We start from the raw sequence: 13704 nt of genomic DNA, 5'->3' as shown, positions 1-13704 counted from the left end.
CTTTTAGTTCAACTTGTAGTTCTAAAGTAGTATACCAAGTTTTCTTTGCTGCTGCCTAGCGCTCTCTCTCTCTCTCTCTCTCTCTCTCACACACACACACACACACACACACACTCCATCAGATCTATCTTTGTTGCATTCCTAACGCCTTCGCCCCAGATTTATGGCAGTCTTTGGGCCTGTGCAGATGCATTCTTTTTCTCAACCCATCCTGCTGTTTCCAAATTGTTTCAAGCTGCCAGGCAAACTCCTCGGGTTCGTGGGTGGGCCTTATCTTACAGTGAGAACAGAGGGAGGTTCCTTTATATCAGAACACTCTGGTACCATATTTTTCTATGGACTGAACCCAGTTCTTCCAGATTGTCAATTATTTTTGAAATTTTGATCTCATTCCCCCTCCCACGCAAATCATTGTGACCTTTGGTGGTCTCCAATATCTTTCCACCATTGCTGGAAAGTTTAGGCATAACCAGTTTGGGCAAAATGGTTAGTGGTAACTGAACTCACTGTACCGCCACCTTTCTGATCTGGTACAGCTATGGCAAGTGTGCCCTTTAAGATATTTTTATTTAAAATAACTCTAGCCCAGGTCATCAGAAGGCATTTAGTAGGCTATAATAACACAAAGTCTCTGACTTCCTCTCCAGTTGCCATTGTTCCTATATCTTTGACCACTGAATCACAGCAATTTCCCCCCTATGTAGATACTGTATTTTTTCTTGCCCACCCATCCCTGTAAAAGGCTTTCAGGACAAAAGAAAAAAGAATCATTTGTTCCTTTCCCACTGTTTCCCAAACTTTCATTCATAAAAAGCTCTTCCCATCTGCCGTTTTTTCCAAGTATTTGTAAAAAAAAATAAATTTATTTTAAAAATCTACCCCTGTTCAATCAGTCAGTGTTAACTGATTATTTAATTGTAGCAGTCCTAGTTACGATGGCTCTGTGCTAACCAAATGAATGTTCAGGTGGAGCAGATGGAACATAGTTTGGCCATTTGCCCAGCCTGTCACTGCTCCCATTGGAAAAAGAGAGGTGTAGACCAGAAACTACTTTGCAAAATTTTGCAAGGAGCATGAGAGCTTTTACATTTTTGTACACAATCATGTGATTATTGGGTTTTATTTCCTTTCTCTGCCAGTCTTTTCTTGATAAAGCCCTTTTAAAAATTATTCCCTGGTAGCTAGATTGAAGTGTGACTAGGAGACTTTGAAACATATTGGTGTAGAGTGGTAGTGCCCCTGAGCAGAACTCACCTTGTATCCTTTTTCCTGTGTATCAGTTCTAGAGTAAGCTTTTCCATTCACTCTGTGTGCCTTATTTTAAAGAAGTCATGCCTCGTAGATATGTGGCTTCCTCTTTGCATCCCTGCATGCACTGAGCTAAAGAACACAGCAATAGCATTAAAACAACAGCAGCAACAAATAATAATAATAATAATAATAATAATAATAATAATAATAAATATAGCCCACCCTTTTAGCTCGGTCCCTGTTACACAGAGTATCGGAATACTGGCATCTATATCTCTGGTGTCCAACATGGCAACTGCAATCTCATTAATGTGGGGCAAATTGCTAGGCATCAGGAGCTTACTGTGGAGCAGCCATGTTAACACTTTAGCTAAGAGTGGATAATGGGGTCCTAATAAATAGGTCAGGAGTGTTGCAGAGTTTTAGGAGTTGTAATGACCTGGAAGCCTCTTTCTATGCTTTGGTTATGCCAATTAGTAAAACATCTCAAATCCAAAAATTCATTATATAATAGGTCCTTTTGTAGAGAGTTTTTGTTGGTGAACTCTTGCGGGGTTGAACAAATAGTTGGTAGCTTTGTGATAATTTATGAAATGAACGACAACAAACTGACGTGTAACTGAGGAAAGTTATTTGCTGAGCTGCCTTTTTCAGACCAGTTATTATTAAATGAGATGGATTTTTGAGGGGTAGGTGTGATGGTGCTGTCTTTCCTCCTTGCCCTCTGAGGAAAAGTACTCTTTGCTGCATCCTAGCAGATATGAAATGTTAACCTTGCTGTTTTCACCTGTAAGCATGAAGCACTCTTAAGTTTTGTTTAGATGAGTTTGATAGCTTGATTGATTACAAAAATTGTGCTTTTCTCTCTAAGTCACCTTGCTTCAGTCTCTGTTCTTTCTCATACACAGGGAAACTGCACTGCTGATAGATCCTAAAAACTCCTGTTCCTCCTCCCGCCAATGGGTGGCTCTCGTCGTGGGCCATGAGCTTGCTCACCAGTGGTTTGGGAACCTTGTGACTATGGTACAAAAATTGTATTTGACTTTGCCTTGTTGTGGTTACTCAGTTACTCAGGTTACTCAGTTTCCTGCCTATTACTTGTCCTGAGTGTATCTGCTCATGGTCACAGCAGATGCCTCATGTTCTCGTATGGTACTGCAAGTGTGCATGTCTGCCTATGCAGAGTATTATTAGGAAAAACAGCAGCATTGGGCATCAGCAGCACCTGGAGATTTTCTGTGGGTTAGATGTGCCCCACAGGCTGCCTCATGAGGCACTGTAGGGAGAAGCGTTGTGCACTACCATTAAACATTTTGCCTGCTCCCCTCTAGGATTCACAATGCCCAGCAATGGGAAAGAATGTGCCATAATACACAATAAAACATTGAATTAAATAAATAATAATAATAATAAGGTTAAAACCTCACACTTGTGTTAACTGCTTAACCCAAATACCATTATGATCCCCCTTACCCCTTGCAAGTCTAGGCAGGTCAGAAACTTCTGATTTGTGCATATCTGCAAATTCACCAAACTTGAAGATATTTTTTATAATTCTGAAATTAGTATCCATGGGGAGAGGATCTGAAGGGAACTGATGCTTCTTCTGGCATATGGGGTGATCCGCACATTATCTTTGCAGCTATAAAGTCTTTTAAAAGTGTGGGGAGCTGAAATTCTTAGGATGCTGAGTTAGATGACAATTATACCTCAGTGGTATTAGTGTAAAATCACTGAATACAGGCCTATTTATAAACTTAACTTTTGAATCTAATAATTTCCATATGTCACAGCAGGAATGGTGAACCTGTGGCCTTCCAGTTTGATTATTTATTTCATATGTTTACATACCACTTAATACTAAATCTCTAAGTGGTTTACCGTGGCCAGGTTGATGAGATTTGTAGTTCAATATTTGGAGGGATAAAGGTTCTCCATCCCTTCCTTAAGAGCTAGGGGAATAGCTTTCTTTTCCTCCTAACGTCTTCATAATCGACGCCCACAAGATAACTTTACAGTACTTGGAAATGAGAGCGAAGTTTAACCTCTTTTCTCTTCAGTTTAATTTTTTGTCATTCCCCCCCCCCTCCATTACTGGCAAGGCCACCTTTCCTCCTTTGTCACATGACCTCTCAGTTGCTACAATAGAACTTGTTGAAATGGAAAAACATTATTCATAAAACCAGTGGCATATTTTTAGCAGTTGACATGCCACCAGGGCAGTTGGAAACATGGCAGAGGCAGCTTTGTGTGATTAACCAGCTCTTCTATGAAATGAAGGAGGGACTCTGGAGAGAGCTGACCTTTTCTATAAACCCAGCCGTACCAAAGCATGCAGTAGTATTCACCTGGCTCTCTGGGCTTTTCAAATCCATTTATCAAATCAAATTAGCCCCCCCCCTTTTTTAAAAAAAAGCCCAGCAACTTGTGTGCCAACTTTCCTTTCTCTTTGCATGAGTTCAATACACAGTTTTTGCTTGCATGTCTGGTATGGCTAGCTGGTGATAAGCACAGACACTTTCCACAGAAATGAACTGTCCCATCACACTTGGTGTGCTAGTGTTAGACTTCAGCAGGCACCACAGTCCTGAGTTAATGAGATTATTTTCACAGAAAAGGCATGAGATATTGGCCAAATAATTCTATTGGTTCTCAATCCCTAAATAAAACTCGTGCATTCTTCTTCCCCATTATGGTTGCAAAGATTCTCAATTGTACTTGAGAATGTGGTGGCACTGGTAGATTTTCATGCACTGTGTGCCTAACAATAGTGCACATGGCTCATGAAGTTCATACTTTATCCTGTCTCTGTTTGGAATAGCGTATGCACCACTTCTTAGCTTGTGAGATTCAATGTTCGTGCCACATTAATAAAGCAGGTATTATTGTAATGTCTATTTTTGATTTTGCGGACAAATGTCTTGCATTGTTTCTTTTCCATTCTTTCAATTATGCCTCTTAAAAAATAAGTAAATCTATTTTTCTCTACCCCTAACTGACTCTGTATCCCCAATTAGCAATAACCGCGCATCAGATTAACCTCACGGGCTACAGTACTGCCACTGTGCAAAGCACAGAAATTTGTCTGGGTTCTATAAATCAGCATTCTGAATTATACATGCATAAAGTTCATCTAGAGCAGACATCCCCAAACTTCGGCCCTCCAGATGTTTTGGACTACAATTCCCAACATCTCTGACCACTGGTCCTGTTAGCTAGGGATCATGGGAGTTGTAGGCCAAAACATCTGGAGGGCCGCAGTTTGGGGATGCCTGATCTAGAGACTGGTTAAGACCATAAGATGGGACAGTTTTGTTAAAGATAAGTAGATCTTGCCCTGGCCTGCATGGGAGGCTGCCTGCAAGTCACTTAGAAGCTTCTCTGAGTTTCCTTGAAAGAACAACAGAATATGTTCAAATATTCTGAGAATTTCAGCTTGTTTTTTTATAAAAAAAATTAAAAGCCCATTTCTAGCATATGTGAACATAGGTTTGAAAGACAACACATTGAACATTGAAGTTGGAGGGTGCTAAGAGGCAGGATTTTTAACCCTCTTCCCTTCAACTGCAAATCATGCCGCGACCAGCTATTATTGCTATGTGACTCAGTTTGCCTTGCAGGCCTGCATTCGGCTGACTGACTGCCTAGACAAAACTGTCAAAAACCACAAAAATGTGTAAAAGGAGAATATTTTCTAGGTGGTGGTGGTAGGGAATTGAAAGGTGAGTTTAGCATTAGACTGAATTTCATCACTTGCGTTAATCCTGGTAATGCTCCTGAGCATTGAAGCCCTAGAACTTTACCTTGAAACCTGATCTAGTTGAAGCTGCGGTAGAGTTGGGAATTTCTGTCTCCCCGCCCCACAACATCAAATTCAGGTTGAGTTTATGTAGAATTCAGTTAGTTATTTCTTATCCACTGGTGGAGATCATCCTTACTTGATACATTTCATTCTGCAAAGAACAGTTACTGTGTTGCAGCTTTCACTTGTATTGTGTTTCCCATTTCTGTTAAAAATCTTAGTCTACTAAACAAAGGCGTTCCTTCAGTGGCTAATAGAGAATGTTCCCATTTGATTTATTCCTGCCACAATGCTGCAGCTATCTCTCCCCCCGCCGCCGCCCCCCAGTGCCGCTTCTGAGATTTGATCAAGTGTTGTCTTCCTAGTTTTTAAGGTGGGGGGACTAGAAACTTGCTTTTTAAAGACATTATTTTATAGAATGCCGAATTCTGTGTTTTTTTCTCCTCGTACACAGAATTGCACAATATTTGTACCTGTTAGTAAGGAGTTCCACATCTCTTAAGAGAATCAGAGGTTTCAGTGATGGAGACCTGAGATCTCAGAGACCAATGGCAACTCCACTTGTCCTTTTATCTTGATGCTCTGGTGCTCTGCTTTTAGTATCAGCAATTTTCTTAATTCTTCATAGGAATGGTGGACCCATCTATGGCTCAATGAGGGCTTTGCATCCTGGATTGAGTACCTCTGTGTGGACCATTGTTTTCCAGAATACGATATCTGGACACAATTTGTTTCTGCCGATTACACACGGGCTCAGGAGCTGGATGCCTTAGACAACAGTCACCCTATTGAAGTGAGTACCAACTGCTGCAATCACTTGAGTTTGCATATGCTTCCTCACATGCTCTCTCATTGTTAGAAATCCTTCCTCTGAAAATCGGCTGGGGTGGGCTGGGAGGAAAGCAACCAAGAATGCTATATCTTAGAGCAGGGGTCGGCAAACTTTTTCAGCAGCGGGCCGGTCCACTGTCCCTCAGACCTTGTGGGGGGCCGGACTATATTTTGAAAAAAAATATGAATGAATTCCTATGCCCCACAAATAACTCAGAGATGCATTTTAATATAAGGACACATTCTACTCATGTAAAAACACCAGGCAGGCCCCACAAATAACCCAGAGATGCATTTTAAATAAAATAACACATTCTACTCATGTAAAAACATGCTGATTCCCGGACCGTCCGCGGGCCGGATTTAGAAGGTGATTGGGCCGCATCCGGCCCCCGGGCCTTAGTTTGGGGACCCCTGTCTTAGAGACTAAATGATTTAGTTACCTTAACACTGCTTAGTATATCTGTAACTGGAGTTGCAAGTCAAACGTGTTCTCTTCTGATTACTTGTTGCTTTTCTCACCCCAGGTCAATGTGGGCCATCCATCTGAAGTAGATGAAATATTTGATGCAATCTCTTACAGCAAGGGTGCATCAGTAATTCGAATGCTACATGACTACGTTGGGGATGAGGTAAATCTATAACTTTACTGCCACTGACATCTAGGGTAACTCTGGATGTTCTGTGTTCTTTTATGTAGAAAGGGTTGTGTGGTGGGGAGCTTGGTGGATCAAGCAAAGGTACATTTAGTCCAGCTTTCTGTTTCCAGCAGCTGCACAACCAGATACCTCTGGGAGTTGAGCAGCAAAACATGAAAGTGGTGGCCTTCTCCTTATCTTTGTCTTTAGCATCTGACATTCAGATCCTATCTCTGTATATCTCTCTCCTTCCTTGGAGATTGTTAAGCAGAGGTTGGATAGCCATCTGTCATGGATGCTGTAGCTGAGATTCCTGCATTGCAGGGGGTTGGACTAGATGACCCTTGGGGTCCCTTACAACTCTACAATTCTATGATTCTATGTTGGTTCCATTACTCTATAGTGCCTTATTTATATTAAATATGCTCCATACACCTGGACGCAACCCAGGATCTTTATTTGCCTTAAGCTGAAATTCTTACTTTCGATCACTTTTGGGAATATTTGGTTGGTTCTCAAAACTGGATTTGGGTTGGTTCCCAAAATTCTCTGGTGTGTAGAATCAACATGGGCACAAGAGCAAGTCACAATTTTACATGTTATGTAAATAGGCACCCTGCATTCACCTGCTGTCCACGCCTCTTTTTTTATGTATGATTTGAATTCTAAGTCAAAACCAGACTTCATGCTTTTCAATTTTGTCATTTTTAATCATTAGAATGGTATTGAAACTGCCTTGTTAACACTGTTTTAATATTCCTTTATTCAGTATTCCAAAAAGCTGCTCACATATGGCTATTCTAAAATTAACCACTTTAAAAGACATATTTGTAAATGCATTTTGCAGTGAAAGAATAATTATTATAGTATGAAATGGAAAGCAGATAAAGTTTTTCAATACTGATTTTAATCAGACTATCCATTTAAGTGCCCTAGTGGACTTTGCAATTTCAAGGTTCCTTATTTTTTCAACTAATGTTTAAAATATTTTGAAATGTTTTTTTAATGCTTTTCAACTGGCTTTCAACCATTAATGCATCAAAATGGTTGCAAATAGCACAAAATATCTGTGAGCAGCAGAGAGGTTAAGTTAAAGTGGTTAGGAGTTGCCACGGGGTTGGAAGGATCTAAAAATTAGTATTGGGGCTTAATAGTATAGCGGCTCAAAACCTATCTAATAGTCACATTATTTAGTTTCACATGTCCCAGCACTCTTAAATTAAGTAGTGAATTCCTGTTGTAGAAGCTTGTGACTCTGTTCCTCAGCAATATGCCAGCTTTAAAGGACTGCATGCTACTAGAAGAGTGCAAGGATGGTGCACAAATTTAATCTGGGTTTGCCCCACCCCTCCAAAAAAACCCTGTTAGCTCATGAAAAGCATCAATAGTTTGGTGGAAAAGAACACATTACATTCCAGTCCCGTCCAGTGATATGCTAATTTTGAAGAAGCTGTTTATATTAAAAATAAAATAAAATATTACATTCACAGGACTTCCGGAAAGGAATGCACCTCTACCTTACCAAGTTTCAACATAAGAATGCAGCTACAGGTAACTGGCTGTTGTGTTTGTACTCTCTCTTTTGTTGTCTCCTTGTCCCCAGAACATTACATTATACAGAGATGTTGAACCCCCCCCCCCCAGTGATAATTGTTTTCTGCCTGAAATGCAGGGAAGTTCACCAGCAAAGTGTTTCCTATCAAACTATATCTGTATGAGTGTGTGATCCTTCTCACAATACTTTTCTCTGACCATCTGGAAATTTGCAGTAGTAATAGGCTAAATTTACTTTGGGGAAACCCAGGTCAGATTCTGAATTGGAAACATGGCTTGTTTATTTCCTGACCCAGATGCAAACTGATCTTCTATTCATTCCTCTGCTAACTCCCCCCCCCCAAAAATGATCATACATGAATTAAATGTCTGAAAATCAATAATAGATGATGGAATGGGAAGAAGCTCACTTTGCTTTTACTGCTCTTAATATATGTAATACAGTCATATGGTTGGTGCTGTACAAAACAGAGAGCTCAAACTATACCTCTCTGCCAAGGGAGGAATTGCACCCTGTTGATGCTTTTTTGGGTTGCTGTTCCAAGTATTCAGTAGTGTTTCTGGCCATAAATCTGAAGAGCTGCTTTAGACTTGCTCAAGGACCTGACATTATTTAAAGCGAGCTTTGGCTGAACAGCAGAACCTCAAGCCATATCACAAATTGTTGTTTCAAAGTCCCCTCCCATTTCAAAAGTAGATTCCCCTGGGGGACGGAGGCTTCTCCTTCTAACAAGGCAAACCCCAAACTCAATTGCAAACTAGTTGTGTAGCTCTTTGCATTCCAGCCTCTCGTCAAGCAAAAGGATTTGCGGGGGGAGAGGAGGAAGTTCTGTCAGCAGTTATTTTCCATCAGAATGTAACTGGCAGGTGTATGGAAACTCGAAGCCAGTTCAGATGTCAGCTTTTTTTTTTTTGCAACATTTCAGTAATTTCCCACTTCCTTGGGAAATATATTGGCCACAGCACAGAGAACTGAGGCACATACCTACATTCTCTTGAAATAAGTGGAATTTAAGTACTTTACTAAGAGTTTAAATGTTGTCAGCTTGAACTTACGCTTTCCCTAACAGATCTGGGTTGTTCCTTTTGTGCATTGACAAGCCATACCCATACATTACAGACAGTTTCCAATTTCTCAGGAACTTGCTAGAACACAAGCAGCCTAGTTGCTTGGACAGAATTGGGATTAGGGAAGCCAGAATGGAACGATGGGAGTAGGCAGGGAAACAGAACTGAAGTCTGGGCACACAAACCGCCTCAGAATGTAAGCTCACAGAAGGGACAAAGAGAAACAAATGAGAAGCCCAAGTGAGATCAGGAAGAAGCATAATCAAAGAATTCCTGGCACAAGCTGTGAAGCAGCCTGGCAGCAGCCTATTTTCTTCCTGACAGACTAGCATCAATGAACACTGAACAGCCAAATAATTCCAGAATGTCACTGGCAGTCAGAAAGACAGGACTGAGAAGAGATTTCTGATGCGATTCAGAACCCATATGAGATGTTCTGGATTTTATGGGACTGCTGGCAGTTTTTAAGACCCATGTTAACATAATGCATTGATCAGTGCAGGCTTAACTGGTCATAACTCTGCTGTCTGCAGATGCAGAAATATGCAAATGGATTTAAGTTTCAGTTGGCCTATGGGAATTAACTTCTGTTTGCTGTTTTATTTTCAATGCTGCATTTGCTTTTTAATTTATATTTTATATTGTTTTAATTGTTGTGAACCTCTGTGTAACTTCAGTGTGTAGTCACGTAGGTACATTTTAAATAAAAAAACCAAAGCAGTAGCCAGATCCATCCTAGTACAGGTGTGTATTCATTTCTAAAAGAAATTTAAAACAAAACCATTAGTTTCTAATTAATCTCTTGAGAGAAATGAATGAAAAGTACAAAACTGAACGGGAGAAGCAAAAATCCTCTAATTCCCCAGAGGCTCCTGGAGGACAGCCTTTATGCTGGGCTGCTCTTCCTCAGATTGGTCAGACAGGGTCATGTGTCAGTGCTAACTTGTGGGGGGGAGTCATCCCATAGTTTCCAGACCAGTGAGTGGAACACATGTGGATTCCCCCCCCTACTTCCTTTTCCTTGCTTGGATTGAATTTTCTTGGTTTTTTCCTGCAATTTAAGTGCCCCCCCCCCGATTATTTCTTCCTTGGACTGTTTCAGGGTACGTTGATTACTTCCCTCTTTTCAACCCCTTCTTGGATTTCGCCTCCCTCTCACCCACCCCCCTTTAAAGGAAGGGAAACAGGGCAGCGTGATCCATTCCCCTTGGGCAGCATCTAACTGGGAGAATTGGGGAGCCAGCGAATCTCCAGCCTGCAGGCAATTCTCCTAATAGCTGCTCAGTTTTCACCACGCGCAAAGTGCTGGCTTCATCAGGACTCCAAGAGGGAGCCACTGCATTTGAGCCATTCTATTTTTCCTGGCTCAGAAGCATGTGGAGAAGACCCTGAAATCAGCATGCACGTGGCATTACATTGCTTAGCAAAGGATATATCAAGGGACTATTCTGTAGGAGGCCAGGGATGAGGTAATCTCGGAGTCTTCTAAAAGTGGCAAGACATGAAAACTGTCCATTCTGAAGCATAAAGCACTGGGAAGCTTAGAGAATGTCACCCCATAATAGCTTTTGGGAACCCTTTTTGCAATCTGTGTAAAGCACCTGCAGTTTTCATGATATTTGGGTTTCATTTAAGAAATGATGGCACCAGAAAACAGGCTGGATCAGCACTGCAGTCAGTGTAGAACCATAACAAAGGAGAAATGAATGAAACAAATGAAATGAGACCATCATTGTTAGCATCTGTCTCAGAAGAGAGTGGAGGAGCGAGCCTATGGGGGTGAAGTCAAAGTGCTGAGACAATAATGAGTGGAAAGCAAAACATTTTTTCTAAGTACACATCTCTAGAAAACATGGGCCTAGTAATTTGGGGTGCTGTCATAGCTTAAAACTGATACCAAAGACATTTGCATTGCTGTAATGATAACTTTTATTTCTGGGCTATTCTCACTGGCTCCAACTAGGAGGTTTGAAAGTGGCAGCAGCATTGAGTTGAGAGGGTCTTGATGTTGCAGCTGCATGTAGATTGGTGGTTAGGAAGAGTTGGACAAGGGAAGCAAATCCCCCTGTAGGGTTTCACTGCCTTTCCCCCTATTGGTTTCATGGGAGTGATGACTGCTTGCCTTATCAAAAGAATTTGTTGGAGCTGTGAACAAATTGTTTGGAAATTACTCTGTGCATTAAAATTATTTAAAAATGATTAACAGCAGTAGAATTGTAGAGGATTGTGTATTGGTATTAACTTAATGAAACTGCAGCTGCTTACTAGTTGGGGGAGCATTTTCATGCGAGTTTTTTTTCCTTCCACAGAGGATCTTTGGGAAAGCCTGGAACAATCGAGTGGTAAACCTATTGCTGCTGTGATGAGTACATGGACCAAACAAATGGGATTTCCACTTGTTTATGTGGAGGCAGAACAGGTAGGTATACGGTATTACTTTCTTACTTTTATAGTGGCTCAGTTGAGACAACATGCAAAATGGTTGCGCTTTCAAACATAGACACCAACCCCAGTTAGATCTAGTTTCTATGCATTTGTTTCCCATCTGCTCGGCACCCCCATTTCTGTATTGAAAAGGGCCCTCTGGAACAGCAGCTGTAACTTCTGGCTTGTCAGTTCAAATATTATACCAAACCTTAGTTAGCTTGAATGGCATTTTGTGTACACACTAGAAACTGTAGTTTTCTAACTTGATCACAAACTGTGGTGGTGTTGCAGACATCATGCCAAACCATACTTACACTTCCTGAACCATAGTTGAGCTTGATGCCTGAATTATGCATTTTCTGTCAAACACAATGCATGCATGCACACGTCACCAGCATCTAGGTTGAATAAATTGAGTCAAAATTTCAAAAACATTTAATTTACATGGTCTTAACTGTGATATTGAAGGCTTCATAAAATTTGTGATATTTTAGAGATGGCAAATGCAGAAAACCCTTCTGAGATGTTCTTTATTTTTTATTTATTAAAATGCTTGCATACCGCAATTTCATTTAAAAATAGCAAAGCGATTTGCAATAAAAATATATATAAATTAAGCCGTTTTCTTCTTTCTTAGATCTAATTAATTTGTAACTAAAAATCAATAAAATACTAACTTAAAAAATTAAAATAGATCACCAGCTAATTATTACAGAAAAAGTTTTTTTTAATTGTCCACATAAGCCTGGTGGCAAAGAAACATTTTCAGCAAACTTCTCAGCAAATAAAGAATACATCTGCTGATTGAGAGAGCATTCCACAGGGCTGGACCAATGATACTAAAGGTCAGTTTTGTCCTGATATCAAATGAGCCTCACCAACTTATTAAACAACCATAGATGCTCCTACAGATCCTCTAATGGAGCGGCATAGCTTTCAATATTATAGTCATTGAAACATTTCTATCCTGCCTTTCAGTCCTAGGATGTCCATAAATAAAACATGAAAAGAAATAAAATACTATAAAACAAAATTTAGAATGAGGTTGAGGGGGAGCCAGATGACAAATAATTTTGCTGCTCTCTGGAAGGCAGTTATAATAAGGGAGCCCAGGCAGTACAGCTTTGAAATGGTTTGTTGCTTAGTTTGGACTTGCCATTGAAGTCCATTTGGAAGTTGTACACAAAGCTAGTGAGCATGTCCTTAATTCTGTTTCTCCTGTACCCCAACCCACCCCTGCATCTGATTCCTCTGAGGAAGAATAGCAGGTGCTAAAGGTGTGAGATGAATGAGTTGCTTTCCTAGAATGCCCTTGCTCCTCCAGTGCTTCAGGCAGCAGGCTGTTTTTAACAGTGCATTGCTATGATAACTTAAATTCTTAGATAAGGTTTTTTTTGTCTGTGTTCGGAGACTTCCCCACCAAAAATAACAAGTTTGTAAATGCAGGAAGGAAACTATCCAAAATTGTTACTTGGAGCTGCAACTAAAAACAAAATTGATGAAGCAGTAGAGGGCAGGATTTATGGGAGAGGGTTGAGAAAACAGGTGTGGGAAGAAGACGGGAAGTGTATGTGGTGCAGCAAGCCTCAATTTTCTAAACACTAGAAGAATATCCATATTCACTTTTCATTAATGTGACATTATATAACATTTTCCAAAGTGCAAGTACTTACGTATTCATTAGATGTAACTCTCTAAAGGGAGCGAGTTTAAGTCCCATGGTGCAAATGCTATTTTGGGGGCAGAAAAGGTGCCTCATAAGGCTCTCCAGCGACTTCATTGCTGGGCTGAGATTTACAGCAGGAAGTTCCTATGTCGTGACTCATACTCTTAAGGACTGAGACCTAAGCACTATTCCAAGTTTTGGTATGACTTTCCTCTAAAATAATGTAATTTAACATAAAGTCATAGAGTCAAATAGTACAACAATATGATAAATTATCAATTGCGGCAAATTTGCTTCATTTAAAAAAAGGTGCTATAAGGCACTTAAATTATTGGTTTGGGAGCACCGTCCCCTAATCCCAGATTAGAAGTGGTTTTGGTTACTCAACAGGGTGCTCAGATGTGTTTTCTTCCATATCCATCTTTCAGGTGGTTGCCTTCATTTATAAGCCACAACGCTCATTCCTC

The 13704-nt window shown here is 40.4% G+C and overlaps 1 protein-coding gene across 1 annotated transcript in view; it reads left to right on the top strand.

Moving 5' to 3' along the window:
• NPEPPS (aminopeptidase puromycin sensitive) overlaps nt 1-13704 on the top strand; it is a 73059-nt gene that overhangs the window by 42452 nt on the left and 16903 nt on the right. Inside the window, exons 9-13 of the mRNA XM_035134220.2 lie at nt 2160-2274; nt 5682-5846; nt 6412-6516; nt 8013-8073; nt 11454-11563. Of these exons, the coding sequence (XP_034990111.2) occupies nt 2160-2274; nt 5682-5846; nt 6412-6516; nt 8013-8073; nt 11454-11563 (556 nt within the window). The remainder of the gene's footprint in view (nt 1-2159; nt 2275-5681; nt 5847-6411; nt 6517-8012; nt 8074-11453; nt 11564-13704) is intronic.

This window comes from Zootoca vivipara, chromosome 13, assembly GCF_963506605.1.
Source record: "Zootoca vivipara chromosome 13, rZooViv1.1, whole genome shotgun sequence".
Taxonomy (NCBI): domain Eukaryota; kingdom Metazoa; phylum Chordata; class Lepidosauria; order Squamata; family Lacertidae; genus Zootoca; species Zootoca vivipara.
Note: the sequence above shows the minus strand (reverse complement) of the source record. Positions and strands in the feature narration are given on the sequence as shown.